This window comes from Ranitomeya imitator, chromosome 6 (genome assembly GCF_032444005.1).
Source record: "Ranitomeya imitator isolate aRanImi1 chromosome 6, aRanImi1.pri, whole genome shotgun sequence".
Taxonomy (NCBI): Eukaryota; Metazoa; Chordata; class Amphibia; order Anura; family Dendrobatidae; genus Ranitomeya; species Ranitomeya imitator.
In genome coordinates this window covers 357,460,300-357,483,523 of record NC_091287.1, presented here as the reverse complement: position 1 = coordinate 357,483,523, position 23,224 = coordinate 357,460,300, and the positions used below count along the sequence as shown (strand labels likewise).

At 44.2% G+C, this 23,224-nt stretch overlaps 1 protein-coding gene across 1 annotated transcript in view; it reads left to right on the top strand.

Moving 5' to 3' along the window:
• The window catches only part of ZNF407 (zinc finger protein 407), a 711,460-nt gene that overhangs the window by 433,528 nt on the left and 254,708 nt on the right, over nt 1-23,224 (top strand). Inside the window, exon 6 of the mRNA XM_069730962.1 lies at nt 20,913-20,996. Within this exon, the coding sequence (XP_069587063.1) occupies nt 20,913-20,996 (84 nt within the window). The remainder of the gene's footprint in view (nt 1-20,912; nt 20,997-23,224) is intronic.

The following is a 23,224-nucleotide window of genomic DNA, read 5'->3' as shown; positions in this document are numbered from 1 at the left end:
CAAAATTGTGCTGATGTAAAGTAGACATGTGGGAAATGTTATTTATTAACTATTTTTCGTGACATATCTCTCTGATTTAAGGGCATAAAAATACAAAGTTTGAAAATTGCAAAATTTTAAAAATTTTCGCCATATTTCTGTTTTTTTCATAAATAATCGCAAATAATATCGAAGAAATGTTACCACTAACATGAAGTACAATATGTCACGAAAAAACAGTCTCAGAATCAGCGGGATTCGTTGAAGCGTTCCAGAGTTATAACATCATAAAGTGACAGTGGTCAGAATTGCAAAAATTGCCTCGGTCATTAAGTACCAAATTGGCTCTGTCACTAAGGGGTTAAACTTAGTGGATAGACAATTTGAAAAAAGAAAAACAAAAAACAATGTATTATCAACTGTCCACTCTATTTTCATGTAATTGGGCCACATGGCTACTTTGGCCAAAGGTCACGTGGCCAAAGATTGCTGTGTTCCATTTTGTACTACTGTATAATTCAACTGAATGGGGTCACATTGCAATCAGAAAAATACTGCGAAAAGCAAGTCATAAAGTCATAACCAGTTTGATTTTTGCGGTACCTTGTGTGTCGCTTGGCACCCTATTCACTTGAACTATGCTACGATGTAGCAGCTGCATACACAGATCTTTATTCTCATGACCTATGTTGAGGCCATGGTTGATGTGTAGTGCCAGCATTATAGAGACTCCTGCAGCTCTTTTTATATTTATGTGTATTGATGTTTTTTTTCTTTTTAGTTATATTTTTTTAATCTATAAAATTTAATTTCTCATTTCATTAGTACCCTAAGATGCCTTGCTCAACCTGCAACCCACTAAGGCTGGTTTCACATTTCCTGTTGTGTCTGCATGTTGTGTCCGCAGCGTTTATGCCGCATACTTCTGCATGTGTCATGTTTTTTTATCTTTAACATTAGTGACGCAGGTACATGTGATTGGATGCTTTTTGCCGTGTTTGACGACGCATGCGTTGTTTCGTTGTTTGCGGCTTGGCGCGGTAAACACAACATGTTGCAATTTCGGAGGCGTGAAGGAATGCTTTGAAATTCATTTTTTCAGTCTATGAGAACGCATGCATTCGAAAGCACACGCGTTTGATTGCGTTTGTGAACACATGCGTTTTTCCACAGTAAACCTGTCTAGACACTGATTAGCCACCCCCCACATACAAACTGATAAAAAGAGGGAGTGGACATTTGCAGTCCACAACTCTGCAGATGGGGAACAAGATCAGATTAATTCATCCCGGAGAACATTCCACAAAGCCCGGCAAGTGTCCGCAACTATTCCAAGGTGGAAATTCCAAGCTGGTACTGAAAATGGAGCGGTGATAAGCTCTCTCCGGTAGCCAGGAATCTGCCAAAAAGTGAAATAAACAAATTATGAACAATTATATTTATGACTAGATGGTGGCCCGATTCTAACGCATCGGGTATTCTAGAATATGCATGTCCACGTAGTATATTGCCCAGCCACGTAGTATATTGCACAGCCCACGTAGTATATTGCACAGCCCACGTAGTATATTGCCCAGCCACGTAGTATATTGCCCAGCCACGTAGTATATTGCCCAGTGACGTAGTATATTGCACAGCCACGTAGTATATTGGCAAGTTACATAGTATATTGCCCAGTCACGTAGTATATTGCCCAGCCACGTAGTATATTGCCCAGTTAGGTAGTATATTGCCTAGTGACGTAGTATATTGTGCAGCCACATAGTATATTGGCCAGTTACGTAGTATGTTGCCCAGTGACGTAGTATATTGCCCAGTCACGTAGTATATTGCCCAGCCATGTAGTATATTGCCCATTTACGTAGCATATTGCCCAGTTACGTAGTATATTGCCCAGTTACGTAGTATATTGCCCAGTGACGTAGTATATCGCACAGCGACGTAGTATACAGCACAAAGCCACGTAGTATATTGGCCAGTAACGTAGTATATTACCCAGTGTCGTAGTATATTTCCGAGTGACGTAGTATACAGCACAGAGCCACGTAGTATATCGCGCAGCGACATAGTATACAGCACAGAGCCACGTAGTTTATTGCCCAGTTACGTAGTATATTGCCCAGTGACGGAGTATACAGCACAGAGCCATGTAGTATATTGCCCAGTTACGTAGTATTTTGCCTAGTGACGTAGTATATTACGCAGCCACGTAGTATATTGCACAGCGAAGTAGTATACAGCACAGAGCCACGAAGTATATTGGCCAGTCACGTAGTATATTGCCCAGCTACGTAGTATATTGCCCAGCCAGGTTTGTCACAGGTGAAAAAATAAAAAAAAACATATACTCACCTTTCCGAAGGCCCGTTGTAGTCCACGGCAGCTTGAGGTCTGAGGGTTGGTATCACAGCGCAGGACCTGTGATGATGTCACAGTCACATGACCATGACATCATGGCAGGTCTTTCTAGCGCAGGCGCGCAGGGCCTGTGATGGCGTCGCGGTCACATGACCGTGACGTCATGGCAGGTCTTTCTGCCATACCATCTTTGCCACCGGAAACTGCAGTGGAAGATGGCGGCTGGCGGGAGCGGCTCAGCGTACAACGGAGGGTGAGTATAGCAGGTTTTTTGTTATTTTAATTATATTTAACATTACTTTTTTACTATTGATGTCGCCTAGGCAGCATCAATAGTAAAAGGTTGGGGACACACAGGGTTAATAGCGGCGGTAACGGAGTGCGTTACCCGCGGCATAACGTGGTCCGTTACCGCCGGCATTAACCCTGTGTTAGCAGTGACCGGAGGGGAGTATGCGGGCGACGGGCACTGACTGCGGGGAGTAAGGAGGAGCTGCCGTTTTCTTCCAGACTGTGCCTGTCGCTGATTGGTCGCGGCAGCCATGACAGGCAGCTGGCGAGACCAATCAGCGAATTAATAACTGTGACAGAAGGACAGACAGAAGTGACCCTTAGACAATTATATAGTAGATGAGGTTTTGCTAAACACATAAAGGAAAAAAACAAATAATACATGGCAGAACAATAATTATTATGACAGGCGTTTGTTTAGAATTATTACGTACCTTAATGTGATCAGGAGATGTTCCTCTGCAGGAATCGCTCTACGGAGCTGGGTGTTCTGTCTCCGGATGGCTCCTTGGACACGACCAAGCAAGTCCCGAAAGGTCTCTTGAGACATCCTGGTAAATTCCGAAAATTTGTCCGGGTTGGCATTAAGCTCGCCATATAGCGTGTGGTAGGCCCCACGGCTCTCCCGGACTTCAATAAAGCCGACACCGTGTTCCTCTCTGTCTTTCTCTATTTCTTTGTTGCTCACAAGCAAACGTATAGGCAATAAACAGCTTTATACTTAAATCAAGGTTGAAATTAAAGCTCTCCATGCGAAGATCCATCGTGACACAGGATACAGTAGCAAAATCTGAAGATTTCAGCTGTCCAATGGTCCATATAAAGATATCCCATAACACACGCCAACTCTTGTCCCATTGGCGGTGTCTGTTTATCTAGATTTGGCTCCTGTAAAATTTTCATCCATGCGCACAAAAAATGTAAACGCATGCAAAACGCATGCAAACGCTGCATTTTTTTACCACATGTGTGAGCTTATGTGTCTAAAAACCGCTACGTTTGCACGCGTTTGCATGTGGTTTATCGTTCGTTTCAGGTTGCGGAAGATACGCTGCAGGTTCAACCACAAATGTGAAACCAGCCTAACATTGTTGAGCAAATATTTTTACCCCTCAGGTGTAAAGTGTGTAGTGTTTCTGCTGTCTGGTGGCCACTTGGATTCTCATATGCACAGGGTTTTTATATCAAAACAGCATAAAATTTATTGTCCATCATTAATTTTGTAGCTCCAAAACAAAAACTGTTTTCCTTCAGTACAAATGCATAAAATAAATAATCCTTTCTTCATGTACAATGGACAAAGTAAATTTAGCAGCCTCACCATTCTTGGTAATCTAAGTAGAATTTGCCCAAGTAGTATTAAATGCGTTCACCAGATTAACACCTCTGTTCATCTTAGCACAACTACACTTTGCTGAGCCAACTCAGCTGCCTGTTACTAGGCCTGGAAGCCTCAGGCTGGATTATGGGAATGACCTTTTGCACCCAGACTTTTTTGGTTGCTTTTAGGTCCCTGACCCGAAATTCAGTCAAATTAAAACTATCTCAGTAACCTAGTGTAAAGGTACCGTTACACTAAACGATTTACCAACGATCACGACCAGTGATACGACCTGGCCGTGATCGTTGGTAAATCGTTGTGTGGTCGCTGGGGAGCTGTCACACAGACAGCTCTCCAGCGACCAATGATGCCGAAGTCCCCGGGTAACCAGGGTAAACATCGGGTTACTAAGCGCAGGGCCACGCTTAGTAACCCGATGTTTACCCTGGTAACCATTGTAAATGTAAAAAAAAAAAAAACACTACATACTTACATTCCGGTGTCTGTCGCGTCCCCAGGCGTCAGCTTCCCGCACTGTGTAAGCGCCGGCCGTAAACCACAGCGGTGACGTCACCGCTGTGCTGTGCTTTACGGCCGGCCGGCGCTGACACAGTGCAGGGAAGCTGACGCCGGGGGACGCGAGACAGACACCGGAATGTGAGTATGTACTGTTTTTTTTTTGTTACATTTACAATGGTAACCAGGGTAAACATCGGGTTACTAAGCGCAGCCCTGCGCTTAGTAACCCGATATTTACCCTGGTTACCAGTGAACACATCGCTGGATCGGCGTCACACACGCCGATCCAGCGATGACAGCGGGTGATCAGCGACCAAATAAAGGTCCTGATCATTCGCAGCGACCAACGATCACCCAGCAGGGGCCTGATCGTTGGTCGCTGTCACGCATAACGATTTCGTTAACGATATCGTTGCTACGTCACAAAAAGCAACAATATCGTTAACGAAATCATTGTGTGACGGTACCTTTAGTATTACAGACTATACTGTACATTACTGAGGCCATCCACCATCTACTATCTAAGGCTGGTTTCACATTTGCGTTTAAAAACGCAGCATTTTAAACGCAAACGCATGTGGTGCAAAAAACGCATGTAAACGCGTTAAAACGATGTGTTTTTTAGACGCATGCGTTTTTGCATGTTTTAATACAAACACGGCATTTTGACGTGTTTACATGCGTTTTTTCTTGCGTTTGCGTTTTTGAAATGCATGATGAGAAGTGTGTGACAGCTGCCAATCATCAAAATCAACAAGAAAACCCACTATAAACAGAAATAGCTAGGGTTAGGGTTAGGATCCCTAGTAACCCTAGGGATCCTAACCCTATCCCTAACCCTAAGGGATCCTAACCCTAATCCTTAGGGTTAGGATCCCTTAGGGTTAGGGTTTGGGGTTGGCTTATCAGTGTGTATTCTTGTGTTTTTCTATTAAAACGCATGCAAAAGCATGTGCTTAAAAATGCATGCGTTTACATAGGCAGCAATAGGTTTTTTTTGCGGCAAAAAAACGCTGCTAGAAATTACTACACGTTACATCTCTGCAGCACAGCGCATGCATAGAAAAGACGCATGCGGCGGCAAAACGCATGCAAAAAAAGCATGCGTTTTTAATGTTAAATATAGGAAAAAAACGCATGCTTTTTTGCACTAAAACGCAGCTGCAAAAAACGCAAATGTGAAACCAGCCTAAAACCTTACCTTCCACTTTCTTACAAGGGTTTATCTGATGTCCAGAGCAACTGTCTTCCAAATCACATGTGAGGATTGCCAATGACATCACAACCTGCACACCTGCTGAGACACACGCACAATTCTAAGGTATTGCGTACTTGTCCCCTCCATATTGTGTGAATTCTGCTCACTTGGATGTGTTGGGAGGCAAAACAGGAAGCATTGTCATTTAAAAGTATATGCTGGTTTATTTCTGCTTCATAAACCAGCCTTAAGCAAAGGAAAAAAATAAGCAACCTTCAGTGCAGGCAAAACAATGTAAACCATTCTTTGACAAAGTTTTGAGAGCGCCAGTCCTGGTCACACAGACTGGATAACATCCAGTATACCGGCTCAGTCTGGATATAACACTCTGGAGGTATTCTTCCTCCACACATAGTCCATGTGTCAAACAATGGACTCCATCTTAACAGGTTAACCACACCCAGAGGTGGGTATGTGAGCGGCCAGACTCGCCCATCTCTCAGGCTGCCCATAAAACCTGGCCCAAATGCACCAAACAAACAACAATATTCCAGAATTGCATCACAGATTACCTCTATCTCTTTGATGCTTATACCTCCCACCAACTATGTGTCCGGTTGCTGCCTCACATACCTTCCCCCTCTGGCTAAAGCCGTGGCCTTGATACCTTCTACTGTGACACAGGGGATTCTCAAAGGGGCATCCGCATAACCATGTAGCTACCCAGCTATAGGTTCCACATGGAAGCTGAAGTCCTGTAGGGCTAAAAACTAGTTGGTAACCTTAGCATTTTCTCTTTTTCTACCTCATCCCCCTGAGTGAGGCATGGTCTGATACTAATTAAAATGTTAGCCCTAACAGAACTGTAATGTGTCCACTGCCCACTTAATGGTCAATCATTCCTTTTCTACAATGGGACAATTATTTTCACATGCGGATAGCTTCCTAATAAGGTAGAGATGCGATGCTCCTCCATCGTGTATATCCTGAGAAAGAACTGTTTCTAAACCGACTTCTGAGGCTTCTCTCTGGAACACAAATTCCCTCTTGAAGTCGGGGGCATCCAGAACCGGTTGCTTACACATTAGCCACTTTTAGTTCTTGAAAGGCCGCCTGCATAGCTGATTTCATACCCTTAAAGGGAACCTGTCAGGTCCCCTATGCCCTCCAACCCTGCACCATTCAGCTATGTGTGATTAACCTCCATCCTTAACCATCCCTGTATAACATCATTCAGTTAAATGCTTTAAAAGAAACATTTATAACCTCTGCTTTTTCTATGCCAAATTGGGCTTTGACTAGTCGATGGAGCGTTAGTTGTCCCAGACTAGTCAGCCCTCTTTCCATGTTATCACGCTCCTGCGGGATGCCATTTATGACGGTTACATATTTGAATTCTTCCCTTAGAATTAGGTCCCTATGTTGTGCTGACCCCAAATTTTGCCTCTAGCTCAGGAATCTCGGCCTCAGGGGACACTGCCTCCTCATCCCCCACAAGGACGCAGAAGAGAAACCCATCAGACTCTGGGTGTGGTGATACTTCTCTAGGGCCGACCAGTTTCTTATCCAAGCAACTGAGCCCCGTCCTCTTCCCCCACAGGTCCTAAAACAAATAAAAGTCCCTAATAAAGTGCAATAAGTCCTGATGTCGCTGACCTTGTGGGACTTAGTACCTTGGGCCGTTTCAATGTCCTCTCTTTAGAAGATAGTCTTTAGCATCCCCATGAATGTAGCAGATGCCTACCTTTTTCTCAGGCATCAGCTGGAGAGGAAGTGTGGCCTTCAGGATGGTCACCAAACTCCCTAAGTCTAGCAGAACAGTCACTGGCCAACCATTTACCTTTACGGGAAACTTTTTTCGCTAGTCGCTGAGTGTACACTTCACACTGCAGGTCAGATACGCATAGTATGAACAGTATCCATGCTACAGTCCATTTGCTCGGAGGTCAAGGGCAACTGGCGGCTGTATGGCCTGGGCCATGACATTTCCAGCATATAATGTTGCCAGCAGGGACCTTCATCATTACCACCCCGCCCCTTTAGTCCTTCAATGCCCCACCTCCTTTTGGGCCTCCACCCCATTGTTCGGACCCCCAATATGGAATGGGTTGCTTTCCTTAGGCACCATCGACCCCCTGATACCTCTCGATTAGTCCAACTTGTTCATCGGCATTCCGGGGATCATGCTGGACAACCCAAGTCTGCATTGGCCTCAAGAGAATTCACGAACCGGTCCATTACCACTCACTCTACCATATATGCAAGGGTAGAGGACTCTGGCTGCAACCATTTTTGGACCAGATGCAATAGGTCAAACATTTGGAAGTGAGGGTGGACCCTCTGCATCGTGACATTCATTGGTTCCCTCTTCAAGTGTGGTGGCAGCACTTCTGCCCATTGCTTTGGCGGCTGTTTCTCCCTCTCTGCAACCCTTTCAAAAGCGGTCAAAAAGTCCTTTGTCATCACCCAAAATCATTTTCTACACGGCTCTGGAAAAATGGAAAAATTGCCCAATGACCCTTGAGTCACAGCTATCACTGTGCCACTAACCGCCTCTAACCGCCTCTGTGAGCAAGTCAATCTGCTGCTGTCAGTGCTGGTCCTGTTGCTTGTGCTGCTGGATCTGCTGCTGGTGATTCTGCGATTCTGCTGCTGTTGCTGGAGCTGCTGTATAAGAAGCTTACTTGTCTCCTCTTGTGCCAGCAGTTGCTGGTGCTGCTGCTGCTGGGCTTGCACTGGATGTTTCATCGGGTCCTCCTATTTGTCTGACGTCGCTTGCTGACTTATGACTGCCTTCATGCAGTACCTCTGTAACAGTCACACATCTCCGCTGGGAATGCTGTCCGCACCAATTGTGAAAATCCTACTCAATTGGGTGCGTCGGGAGGAAAAGCAGGTAGCGTTTCCATTTAAAAGTTCATGATTGTTTATTGCTGCTTCATAAACCAGCCTTGAGCAACGGAAAAAAACAAAATGCCTTCACTGCAGGCAAAACAAAGTAAACAGTTCTTTGACAAAGTCTCGTGAGAGCCAGTCCTGGCCACACAGGCTAGATAGCATCCAGTATACTGGCTAAGTCTGGATATAACACACAGGAGGCCTTCTTCCTCCACACAAATTTCATGTGTCAAATAATGAATTCCATCTTAACAGGTTAACCACACTCTCAGAGGTGGGGTATGTGGTAATCCAGACCCTCACATCTCTCTGGCTGCCTGTGAAACCTGGCTCCGATGCACCAAACAATACTCTTAGTGCTTTGTGCACTAGAGCAATACTCCAGGATGACATCAATGATGACAACCATCTCAGTGATACATACCTCCCTTCAGCTATGTGTTCAAGCAAATAGTCAAAAAGCATAAACAGTAAAACTGGCTAAAGACATATCTGTACTCGTCTCCCCATTAACACAAGTCTATATATATGCAGTGGAATATAATCGTCTATAGATGGATACAAAGTATCCATGAACCACTCACACAAAATATAAAATCAATAATGTTTTATTAAACATTAATTTGAAAAAAGCATAAAGAGCAAAAAGCAAAAAGAGGACATATGATTGAGGTTTGTAACAAGGAGGATAAATCATGTATAAAGAAATGGGGTGGTGACAAGTCAAAAATATAGTATAAGGCAACCATGCCACATCAGACCAAATGCAGATCACCATAAACAATCTAGCTGCCATTGGACATTTCATGAATGTGTCTAAGATAAATGTCAAATTAGTCCAATTGGGTCATACAGGCAAAATTGTTGCAAGGTCACTGGTTACCCATGGTATGATGTGCCAAGTCACAGACACCACCGTAAATGCTCCGACTCGCATTTCACTCACATGCTTTCTCTGAGAAAGCCCCCTCTGAGTATAATGCTGCCCTCTCTAAGAGTATTATGCAGCCACACACACAGTATAATGTAGCCACTCCTCAGAGTATAAAGCAGCCCCCCTTTGTAGAGTATAATGCAGCCCCCCCACACAGTATAATTTAGTCCCCTCAAAGTATAATGCAGCCCCCTCATAGTATAATGCAGCCCCCTCATAGAGTATAATGCAGCCCCCCACACACAGACAGTATAATGCATCCCCCTCAGAGTGTAATGCAGCCCCTCATAGAGTATAATGTAGTCCCCTCATACAGTATAATGCAGACCCCTCCACAGACAGTATAATGCAGCCCCCACACACAGTATAATGCATACACACAGTATAATCCATACACATACATACACAAACAGTAAAATGCATACACATATATACACATGCATACACACAGAGTATAATGCAGCCTCCCACACACACAGTATAATGAAGCCCGGGCTGCACATACATACACACACATAGTAATGCATACATAAATAGAATACTCCCCTCTCCTCCTCCTTCCCCGCGCTACTCCAAGCTCTGCTCCGGTCTCATCAGCTCCACTATGGGCACAGCGTGGCACACGTGTCACAAGCAGATGCAAATGATGGGAGAAAGGGCATCTTCTGACTCTCTCTCCTCCATCACTACTTGAGTGTGTGATATGGGGGCAATGCCGGGCCCCTCTTACTCTTGGGCCCCTCCTACTCACATGCCCCATACCGGCTGGCTGGGGACCCCTGGAGGAGTGGAGGCTCGAGGTAGCTGCCTGGTCTGCCTGCCCCTAACACCGGTCCTGGGTGTACCCAATCAAGATGGATCCTAACTTTTGTAGTTCAGCTCACTATGTGTGAGTAGACCTCAAAATAGATGGGGGCAGAGCAGGACCCAGACCCGACTGTTCAGACACGTGTCCTTGGAAAGCTATATTGACAAAATGCCCTTTCCAAAAATGGGGTAGCATGTCCTTGTTTATGCAAAGTACAAAAAACTAAAGCAAAACCAAAGAAATAAGCCATAACATATGTTGATATAAGTGTAGGTACACATTGTCACTGTGGCCATTTAACGGACAGAATCTCAGATGGAAATGAAATGAGCAAATACCCTGTTGGAAGTCAATAAATAGTAATAGTGCTTGTAAATATCACTGAGTTCTTGGTTGACACTATTTTGTTAAAGAATCATAAAAGCCCTCCCACTGCATCAAGGTGTACCCAATTGGAATGTACCTTAACTCTTGTTTTTCTCATAACAATGCCTGTGATCGTGCATGTGTCTTGGCATTTGTGCATGTAACATTATAGCATGGCTGACTTCTAATGTGGTGCAAAATGAAAATAATATTATCAATTTGGGTTCTAAGCAAAAGATGATGGTGCAATTGGTTAAGCAGCCCTTAGTATACTCTCATCACTCCCCTTCTTTTTAAGGTCTCTATGGCTCTATGTATTTTTTTCAGCCTAGATGGGCTTGTGATTGCTGTAGCCAATTAATGAATATAGCAGTGACCAATTTAACTAAATAAGGGGATGGGAGCCTTTTGTCTGCTAAGTGCCATTGGATGTTTTTAACATAATTTGTGGGCCATACAAAATAATGAACTTAAAAGTTAGCCAGCTCAGTTTGATCAGACATGAAATTACCTCACCCATAATGTGATGGCTGGAACATAGGCTGCTGTATACAATACATAGAATATACTAAGACTGTACATTAAATAGGATACACTAAGACTGCTGTATTCACTGTGTAGGATACAGCAAGAATGTACTGCATACATTGCATAACATACACTAAAACTGCAATATACATCACATAGGATGCACTGAAAATTCTGTAGATATCACGTATGCTGTATATATAGCATTGGATACACTGGGACTGTTCGGTATACATCATATAAGATACACAGATTGTTGTATACATCACATAGGATATACAGGATATTGGTTATTGCCCTCCAATGGCCCCTTCCACATCTCCTGGTGTACTGGCTTGTCTCCTGATATTTGCTCCATGCTTACAGACACAGTCACCCCTCTTGCCACAGCTCGCACTGATGTGCCATCCTGGATGAGCTGCACTACGTGAGCAACTTCTGAGGGTTGTACAGTATACACTGCCTCATGCTACTGTACAGCACCTCTAGGGGTGAGAGCAATGACAAAATACAAAACTGACCAGAACAACAGCGAAAAAGAATGAGAACAGAGAAATTGTCTGTGGTCCCCCTGCAACCACTCCTTTATAGGGGTTGTCTAGCTATTGCCTATCATTTCTACCTGTTGTCTGTACCATTTGCCAAGCAGCAGGATAAATTGATTTACAATCAGTGTGGCCTCATACTGGACAGGTTGATTTCACAGAAATGTGATTGACTTGTAGTTACATTGTGCTGTTTAAGTGCTCTATTTATTTTTGAGCAGTGTGTATGTATGTATCTGTGTGTGTGTATGTGTATGTATGTATATATATATATATATATATATATATATATATATATATATATATACTAGATGGTGGCCCGATTCTAACGCATCGGGTATTCTAGAATATGCATGTCCACGTAGCATATTGCACAGCCACGTAGTATATTGCACAGCCCACGTAGTATATTGCCCAGCCACGTAGTATATTGCCCAGCCACGTAGTATATTGCCCAGCCATGTAGTATGTTGCCCAGCCACGTAGTATATTGCCCAGCCACATAGTATATTGCCCAGCCACGTAGTATATTGCCCAGCCACGTAGTATATTGCCCAGTGACGTAGTGTATTGCCCAGCTACGTAGTATATTGCCCAGTTACGTAATATATTGCCCAGTAACGTAGTATACAGCACAGAGCGACGTAGTATATTGCCCAGCCATGTAGTATATTGCCCAGCCACGTAGTATATTGCCCGGCTACGTAGTATATTGCCCAGCCACGTATGTCACAGGTTTAAAAAATAAAAAATAAACATATACTCACCTTCCTAGGGCCCCTTGTAGTTCGGTCACGTGACCATGACGTCATGGCAGGTCATTCTCGCGCAAGACCTGTGATGACGTTGCGGTCACATGACCGTGACGTCACGGCAGGTCGTTCTCGTGCAGGCACTGTGATGACGTCGCGGTCACATTACTGTGACGTTATGGCCGGTCCTTCTCGCGCAGAGCCTGTGATGATGTCGCGGTCACATGACCGTGATGTCATGGCAGGTCCTTCTCGCGCAGGACCTGTGATGACATCGCGGTCACATGACCATGATGTCATGGCAGGTCATTCTCGCGCAGGACCTGTGATGACGTTGCAGTCACATGACCGTGACGTCATGGCAGGTCCTTCTCCCATACCATTCTTGGCACCGGAACCTGCCGGAGGTCACCGGAGCGTCGCGAAAGGTGAGTATATAATGATTTGTTATTTTTTTATTATTTTTAACATTAGATGGTTTTACTGTTGACGCTGTATAGGCAGCATCAATAGTAAAAACTTGGTCACACAGGGTTAATAGCGGCGGTAACGGAGTGAGTTACCCGCGGCATAACACGGTCCGTTACTGCTGGCATTAACTATGTGTGAGCAGTGACTGTGGGGAGTATGGAGCGGGCGCCGACTGCAGGGGAGTAGGGAGGGACCAATCGGACTGTGGCCGTCGCTGATTGGTCGCGGCAGCCATGACAGGTAGCTGGCGAGACCAATCAGTGACTTGGATTCCATGACAGACAGAGGACGCGACCAATGAATATCCGTGACAGACAGAAGGACAGAAAGCCGGACGGAAGTGACCCTTAGACAATTATATAGTAGATATATATTTATTTAGACATATATGCAGTGGGGGAAGTAAATATTTGATCCCTTGCTCATTTTTTTAAGTTTGCCCACTGACAAAGACATGAACGGTCTACAATTTTAAAGGTAGGTTAATTTTAACATTGAGAGATAGAATATGAAAAATAAAATCCAGAAAATCACATTGTATAAATTATATAAATTTATTCGCACTTTGCAGTGAGGAATAATTATTTGATCCTCCACCAACCAGTTCTGGCTCCTACAGGCCAGTTAGGCACTCCTAATCAACTCGGTACCTGCATTAAAGACAGCTGTCTACATAGTCACCTTTATAAAAGACTCCTGTCCACAGACTCAATTAATCAGTCAGACTCTAACCTCTACAACATTGGCAAGGCCAAAGCGCTTTATAAGGATGTCAGGGACAAGATCATATATCTGCACAAAACTGGAATGGGCTACAAAACCATAAGTAAGACGCTGGGTGAGAAGGAGACAATTGTTGGTGCAATAATAAGAAAATGGAAGAAATACAAAATTACTCTGAATCTATCAAGAACTCTGCTGCAAACTTACGGCAGAAGTCTGTGCTCGAGATACAGAAGGACAGGGGGATGAGATAGGAGTGCTGCGGTGAGCTTACCTGCCGGAGCGCAGGACCTGAAACACGTGACCACCGGGGAGGAGCCAGAGGCGGAGCCAGACTCCAAGTAGTGGCGGTGACTGGCAAAATCGGAGAGTAGTCTAAACGTGCCGAAGTCAAGCCAGGAGGTTGATGAAGTACCAAAGAGTGAAAAACTGAGAGTGGTCAGGATGTACCAAAAGGTCAGGTGCAGTGGTGCAGTACAAACGGGGCAGACAGGAGATTAGTAAGAGTACCAAGCCGAAGGTCAGAGCCAGATAAAGACAGTAAGCACAGAATCACAAAGTAATGCACAGAACAGGAACACGGACCGGTACATGAGAAGGCAAGCGGACTGCACAGTATGCAAGCTCACCAGGGGGTCAGACACACAGCCAGAACAGATGTATCACTGACAAGGATCCCCAGACGAAGGTGGGCAAATATAGCCCTCCTCAAACCAAAAGGAGGTCATACAAAATTAACCCTGAAAGGACAGGAAAGGAACCCTGTCCACAACCATGACAGTACCCCCTCTTAACGGGGAGCCACCAGACCCCCAGGCTTCTCAGGATGCCTGGCATGAAGAGCTCAAACCAACTGGTCGGCAGGCACTGAACTGGTGGGGACCCAAAACCGATCCTCCGGACCATACCCTTTCCAGTGCACTAAATACTGCAGATTCCGTTGCACCCACCAAGAATCAACGATGCGTCCCACCTCATATTCCAGATGGCCCTCCACAATACAGGATGACTGATGGATGAGGAGTTCTCCCCGACCACTCCCAATGATTTCAGAAGGGACCTGTGAAAAACATTAGATATTTTGACGGAAGCAGGAAGTGGTAACCTGTAGGACTCCGGGTTGACGACCTCCACAATTTTATATGGGCCAATGAACTTAGGACCCAGTTTGGCAAAGGGGACCTTGAGCTTAATATTGCAGGTGGATAACCACACCTGACCCACAAGGAACGCAGGACCCACACCCCTTCTCTTGTCCGCAAAAAATTTAAACCTTACCCTGGGCCTTGGTGATGATTCGCTGAACCTCCACCCACAGGGTCTTTAAGCGTTGTACCGTACCCTCCGCCCCTGGATAGCTTGAGTCCATGCGAGAAAATTCCCCAAATGCGGGTTAAACCCATAATTGACCAGGAAGGGAGACATTCCCATAGACTGACTCACACGACCATTGAAAGCAAACTGCCACAGGTAACGCATCACACCAGTCCTCCTGTCTGGAAGATGCTAAACATCTCAGAATTTGCTCCAAGGACTGATTAGTGCGTTCGGTTTGCCAATTAGACTCCGGATGATAGGAGGAAAAAGACAGAGTGATTCCCAACTTCTTGCAAAAAGCCCTCCAAAATGTGGCCACAAACTACACACCTCTGTCAGACACCACATTCATAACCACACCATGCAGATGGACCACATGCTGCACAAACAACCTGGCCAAGGTTTCAGCAGATGGTAAAGTGGGCAGAGGTACAAAATGAGCCTGTTTGGAAAATCTATCCACCACCACCCATACAACGGAGTTACCCCTGGATGGAGGGAGATTAGTGATAAAATCCATGGACAAATGTGTCCATGGTCTATCCGGAATTGGCAAAGGCACAAATTTCCCGGCCGGCCGACAATGAGAATTTTTAGAATGGGCACAAACCCCACACGCAGACACAAACTCTTTAACATCTGCAACACAAGAGAGCCACCAGAAAATCCTAACAACTGCCTCACGGGTGGCCGAAATCCCAGGATGAGCACTCAATGCAGACTCATGAAACTCCCACAGGAGTCTAAGATGGAAGGGTTGTGGTGCAAACAATATACTTACCGGTTCATTACTGGGAGCCAGAGCCTGGGTCCCAAAAATCTTTCTCTCCAAATCAGACGAGATTTCAGCCACCACCACCCCAGGTTGAAGAATGGAGGATGTGGGTTCATGTGGAGTCACCAGTTCAAAACCTCGGGATGATGCATCTGCCTTAACATTCTTAGACCCTGGATGGAAGGTTATAGAAAATTGAAACCAGGGGAGAAAAAAAGTGACCACCGGGCCTGTCTGGGAGTCAATCTCTTGGCAGACTCGATAAAGGCTAAATTTTTGTGTTCGATGATCACGGTGACAGGATGAACAGCCCCCTCCAAAAAATGCGTCTATTCTTCAAAGGCAAACTTGACCGCCAGATGCTCTCTATTCCCCACATCGTAATTTCTCTCTGCTGAAGAGAACTTTCTGGAAAAGAAGGCACAAGGTTTGAGGTTGGTCACCGTAGTGAAACCCTGAGACAACACTGCCCCCACTCCCACTTCAGAAGTGTTGACCTCCACGATAAAAGGTCTAGACTGGTCTGGCTGGACCAACACTGGAGCGGAAATAAAACACTTTTTTAAATTCAGAAAATAAGTTTTTTGCCGACGTAGACCAATTCTTAACATCAGCCCCTTGAGTGTGAGGTCAGTCAGGGGCTTAACCATCTGCGAAAAGCCCTTAATGAACTTAGGATAGTAATTTGTGAAGTCCAGAAAGTGTTGCAGACCCTTGAAATCATGAGGTTGAACCCAATCCGTAATAGCTTTTTTCAGATCCATGCAAAATCCCTCCCAAGAGACAATCAAACCCAAGAAAGACAATTCCTGAACAAAGAGCGAACACTTCTCCTACATAGCATACAAATGGTTTTCTATAAGTCTCAGAAGAACCGTTCGCAGATGGTGCAAGTAAGTTTGACTATCAAGGGAGTACACTAAAATGTCATCGAGATAAATGACCACAAGGTGCCCAATCAGATCAGAAAAACGACATTAATAACATTTTGAAAGACAGCAGGAGCGTTAGTGAGAGCAAAGGGCATGACCAGGTTCTCAAACAGTCCTTCAGACGTGAGAAACGTCGTTTTCCACTCATCCCCTTCATGAACCCTTATAAGGTTATAGGGCCCCCTTAAATCAAGTTTGGACCTTTTGGCCCCCGAAAGTTGGGTACACAAATCTGGAATGAGGGGTAGTGGATATGTGTTTCTCACGGTATTCTTGTTAAGTTCCCAAAAGTCGAGGCACGGACGCAAACCACCATCTTTTTTTTTTTAATAATAAAAATCCAGCGGCTACAGGCAAGACAGACCGATGAATATGCCCTTTGTGGAGACTTTCTGCAATATATTCCTTCATGGCTTGGTGCTCGGGCCCAGACAGATTAAACAAGCAAGCATTGGTAAGTTTAGCCCCAGGAACTATATCAATGGCACAATCGAAAGGTCTATATGGTGGGAGCGCCGCAGCCTCCCTTTCGGAGAACATGCCTTCAAACTCGTTTAGGTACTCCGGAATACCCTCCAGACTGACAGACGACACAGATACATAATTTAATGGGGTGGACATTGGTACAGAATTGCAACACACACTGGTACAATTGGACCCACATTGAACAATTTCCCCAGTTACCCAATCAATAACAGGGTTATGGCTTTGAAGGCAAGGCATACCTAAAACCAGACCCACAGGCAGATTATTCAAGACAAAAAAGCTTATGTTTTCCACATGAGCAGGGCCCACTCTTAATGAGAAGACCTCAGACACAAAACAGATTACCTCTCGGGTGAGAGGAGAGGAGTCAATGGCCACCACCTTGACTGGAGACTCAATCCTAACTGTCCCTATCTTATATAGAGTCAGAATACGAGAGTCAATTAAATTGATGGTAGATCCACAGTCAACAAAAGCGGTAGTCAAAATGGGACCACCACCAACCTCCATCTCCACCTGGAGAGGGATTTTAGCAAATGAGGAAAATTGTACCTGGGAGTCTGGGCAACCTCCTCGATCATTACCCAGACTTGGGCGTTTTCCGACATCTTATATGAGGACAAGGAGGACAGTAGTTTTTCCAGTGTCCCGGGGCTCCACAGTAGAAGCACAGCTGGTTATCTCTATGGCGTCTCCTCTCTCTCTCTCTTTGACCAAAATGGCTCCCACCTCCTTAGGTTCTGAAGAGGTGTCCCCTGAGCTGGAGTATAAAGGGGTTTCCTGCTGCATCACCCCTCTGGCATGGAGCCTATGGTCCATATGGACATCCTGGGTCATGGTGTCCTCCAGGGTATCCGGGGGAGGATGCAACGCCAGTGTGCCTGCAAACGGTTGGACAGGTCTCTGCGGAACAACCCTCTTAAGGCGGCATCATTCCAGGATATCTCAGCTGCCCAGGAAACATCTGTGGCACCCTCATCCCGAGCCCAAGAGGAAAAAGAACCCTGCCTGGCATCATCGACCTCCCTCTCAACCTGTTGGTGTGACTGAGCCAGGGTTCTCTGCTCCACAGATTGTTTTTGCATAATTTGAGTGAGGCTATTCACTTGATCAGAAAGAGCATGCAGTGGATCCATGACCAAAGGAAAAGAAAGTGCAAATCCCTGTTTAAATGTTCAGGTCAGTGATAATATCAAGAACCCTGCTGCAAACTTACGGCAGGGGTCTGTGCATGAGATACCGAAGGACAGGGGGTGAGAGGGGTGCACTGCAGTGAGCGCAGGACCTGAAACATGTGACCGCCAGGGGAGGATCCAGATGCCGAGTAGCGGCAATGACCGGCGAAACCGGAGAGTAGTCGAAACGTGCTGAAGTCAAGCCAGGAGGTCGACAAAGTGCCAAACAGTGAGACACTGAGAGTGGTTAGGACGTAGCAAAAGGTCAGGCAGCCGGAGATAGCGGTGCAGTACAAAAGGGGCAGACAGGAGATTAGTAAGCATACCAAGCCGAAGGTCAGAGCTAGAAACACAGTAAGCACAGAATCACTAAGCAATGCACAGAATGGGAACATGGACCAGATAATACACGAGAAGGCAACTGAACTACACAGTATGCAAGCACACAGTCAGAACAGATGTATCACTGACAAGGATCCCCAGACGAAGGTGGTCAAATATAGCCCTCCCCAAGCCAAAAGGAGGCCATACAAGATTAACCCTGAGAGGACAGGAAATGAACCCTGTCCACAACCATGACAAAATCGACATCGATTTGGGGCACCATGCAAAATCTCATCTCGTGGAGTATCCTTGATCATGAGGAAGGTGAGAGATCAGCCTAAAACTAATGGGGGAACTTATTAATGATCTCAAGGCAGCTTGGACCACAGTAACCAAGAAAACCATTAGTAACACATTATGCCGTAAAGGTTTAAAATCCTGCAGTGCCTATAAGGTACCCCTGCTCAGGAAGGCACATGTGCTGGCCCGTCTGAAGTTAGCCAATCAACATCTGGATGATTCTGTGAGTGATTAGGAGAAGGTGCTGTGGTCAGACGAGACAAAAAATTATCTCTTTGGCATTAACTCAACTCGCCGTATTTGGAGGAAGAGAAATGCTGCCTATGACTTAACACCATCCCCATTGTCAAGCATGGAGGTGGAAACAGTATGTTTGAGGGGTGTTTCCCTGCTAAGGGCACAGGATTCCTTCACCGTATCAATGGGAGAATGAATGGAGCCATGTACCGTAAAAAATCCTGAGTGACAACCTCCTTCCTTCCACCGGGACATTAAAAATGGGTCATGGCTGGGTCTTCTAGCAAGACAATAACCCAAAACATACAGCCAAGGCAACAAAGGAGTTGCTCAAAAAGAAGCACATTAAGGTCATGAAGTGGCCTAGCTAGTCTCCAGACCTTAATCGCATAGAAAACTTATGGAGGGAGTAGAATCTCTGAGTTGCCAAGCGACAGCCTCAAAATTTTAATGATTTAGAGATGATCTGCAAAGAGGAGTGGACCAAAACTCCTCCTGACAAGTGCACAAACCTCTTCATGTTTTGCCACCAAGTATTAAGTCTTGTTTGGCACAGGGGTGAAATACTTATTTCTCACTGCAAAACACAAATAAATTTATATAATTTATACAATGTGATTTTCTGGATTTTATTCTTGATATTCTATCTTTCAATGTTAAAATTAATCTACTCTTAAAATTTATAGACTGTTCATGTCTTTGTGCACGTTTGCCCACTGACAATCAGCAAGGGATCAAATACTTATTTCCCCCACTGTGTGTGTACCTACGCACACACACGTATCTCACAGATGTTTAACTGCTTGTGTTTTCTCACTTTATTGTTAATGCGTCATAAGGTAAACTCAATAAGTTTATAAGAGTTCTTAGGAAAAACTCAGACTGTGATGATGATAACAAATGACAAACTTAACTCTGCTGCATCAATATGACTGTGTAGCCATATTTCTAGTTATTGGGCCTTCACTTTCAGTATGACATTTTTTCATACTGTTCTGCAATCCATTGGCAGTCTGAATAGTCATCTTGAGTTACTATCTTTTAGTGGTGTAAACTAGAGACTAGCCACCCACACTGTACAATATCTGTCTCCTGCTACGTAGCGTTATAATAAATACCACAAGGTGTGTTTGTTTTCTTTTGCAGTTTTGTTTTAGTGCACCATATACAAACCATTATGATTAAGAAGACATAAAATTCATTTATTTTTCTTGTGAACACAAAAAGTAAATGTAATAATATAGACAAACATGTAAGTAAATTCAGAACGTAATTGTATAATATGTACTCGTATTGTACATTTTAGACAATATTTAGTGTGCAAGCACAGGCCAGATGTATGGGAATTGTAAAAAAAAATCAGGATATGCATAAAAACTGTTCAAGTGCATAAAGCAGCCCCATCTGGAAGGCATCTAACAGAAATGAAGTTGTACAAAACCATTCCATTGATAATAAAGCTAATTTTTATGGGTCTGACAAGTATGTAATTATGTTCAGTGGTGCTTTTCAGATTTTATCACAGTCAATAAACCGCAGTGGTAATTTCATTCCCATTTGACATATTTACATGGAAACATTTGATTGGAGGAATTAGTAACCCTGAGAGCCTTGATAGATATGTTTTAACGATCTGTGACCTCTACAATCCCACATCTGTTTATTGTTGCAACAGGCGAGAAGTCGTTCTTGTGTGACCTTTGTGGCTTTGCTGGTGGGACACGGCACGCCCTTACTAAGCATCGGAGGCAGCACACAGGTTGGTCATCTTATCTTCTCTTCTGAATTGTCTGTGTATTTTAACTCTTGTTCTCCTCTGGTCGTGTCTTAGAGCTGCAATCATTGTAAACCATCAGTTTAACCAATATGGACAAATTCTACTAAGCTACGATTAACCCTTATGGTTCCTCTGCAGATACCACCATTGCTGTAGAATGAAACCGTAGGAGTATTTTTGTAGGTCTCATTGGAAGTTCATACTCCCATTCACATAGATGACCTTTTATAGGTTCCTCATTGCTGTAGAATGTATAGATCCTAGCATTGTTATAGAGAAGCATTTATAGTGTATTGCAAGACCTTATGCAGATAATGTTCTTGGCCCTCCTTATGGCACTGAGCATTATAGTGATCTTATAACCTGCGGAGGTCTCACAAAACTCAGTCACCAGGTTTTTCTTGCCACCTCCAAGAGAAGCATATAATAGGGTTAGAGATGCTTATTCTAGTGATGCAGCATTTATTGGCTACTTGCTGTAGTTTTGATAAAAATCACATTTTTCTGCAACTCTGCTAGTCTTCTCAATAGTGAGCTTAGGTTTACCCTACTCTCTCCATTGATAGACAGCTTTGTCCCATATTGGCACGTTTCTGCCTATCAGTGGTGGGGGCATGTGTAGTTAGAGCGCTTGACTATCGAGGACTACATTGGATAAACTCTTCTTTGAAAGGACTAGCAGAGCTGCAGCATATAAAATAGTATTTGATCAAAATTGTAGAAAGCAGCCTAGTATGTGACAACGTGGTGCAATCAGAATCTCTGTCTCTACTTTATATTGCTCAGTAATGTTAAAGCCCACACTGCAGATCCTAATACTGGGTGATTCGAAAAGGACAGAGTAAAAGTTATGGCCTGTAGTTAAAGTAACATCATTGTCAAATTGCCAGTGCCTGAAAATCAAAGCAAAGCTTACTTAGTTGCCCAAAGTAGCCATTCACAACACGGCTTTCTTTTTTCAGAAGCCAAATTTTGATAAGTGACTACATATTGTCACATAAGATAGCGAAGCAGGAGAAAAAATTTTGCAAGAATGATGTCTGTTTTGACAGTACTGCGAGACTTTCAGGATATATTTGGTAAATGTCCTCCACATAGAACCTGCATTTTGCAATTCTAAACCACTGGGTGTTTGTCGAGGAAAAAGTCCTTGCCCCAAAATAATTTACCGGAGACAGAGAACAGGATTTGACCTGTGTACTAGTGTAGTCCTAGAAAGTCGAGCAGGCTGACTAGTGTGGAACTACAGGTGCCCCCAATCACAGTATGGCATATTTTATGAACATGTCTGCTGTGTAAGCCATACATAGTACATCTCCTTCAGGAGCTGACACCAGAACACAGACTGAAACTATGTGACTTTTGCATTGTTCTAAAGGAACAATTGAAGAAAATGAATTTGCTGACAGGGTGGCGTTCAGCAATGAGGCTACCTGTCACTTTAGCGGGAAGGTCAATCGCCACAATGTTAGGATTTGTGGCTCAAAAAAATGATTAGGTGCAAAATCAACGGTCCCTTCTCTTTTCCTGAGGATACTTTTATTGACCACTCCTACCTAGATGTATTGAATGGTTCATGCCACAGATGAACTAGGTTTTGCAGATCTTCTTTTATCAGCAGGATGGGTCACAATTACATTTTCATTTGGATGTTATCGATCACTGAATGAAACTTTACGGGAATGTTAGATCAGCTGTGGCAGAAACAGGGATTCACCATTGTTACCCTTTACTACACGATCAACAGATTTAACACCCTGCAACTTCTTTCTGAGGGGCTACATCTAGGACTCAGTTCGTCTGCCCCAGCAGGTTCTGGACATGAACGACCAGAGACAGCGAATCACTGAAACGTTAGAGTCCATATCCGAGTATATGCTGGGATGCATCTCGACCGAAGTGCACTATCCCCTAGACACCTGACGTTCAAAATGATTTCCATTGGTGACACATTTGCATTGTATAGATAAAACTTGGATAGATAATGTCTTGTCATGTTAATACATTTATGATATGTTCTCCAAATTATGAACAAGACTATAATTTTGCCCAATCCTTTTTTAAGCGCCTTCTTGCGCCATGAGAAGGACTTGCTGTCCATACATCCAATCTTACTGCCAGAAAAATAAAACTAATTGTATTCCACATTCCAACGTTTCAACCTATCTGGTCTTTATCAAGGACAGTCTCTATCAAAGAGTGTATATAAA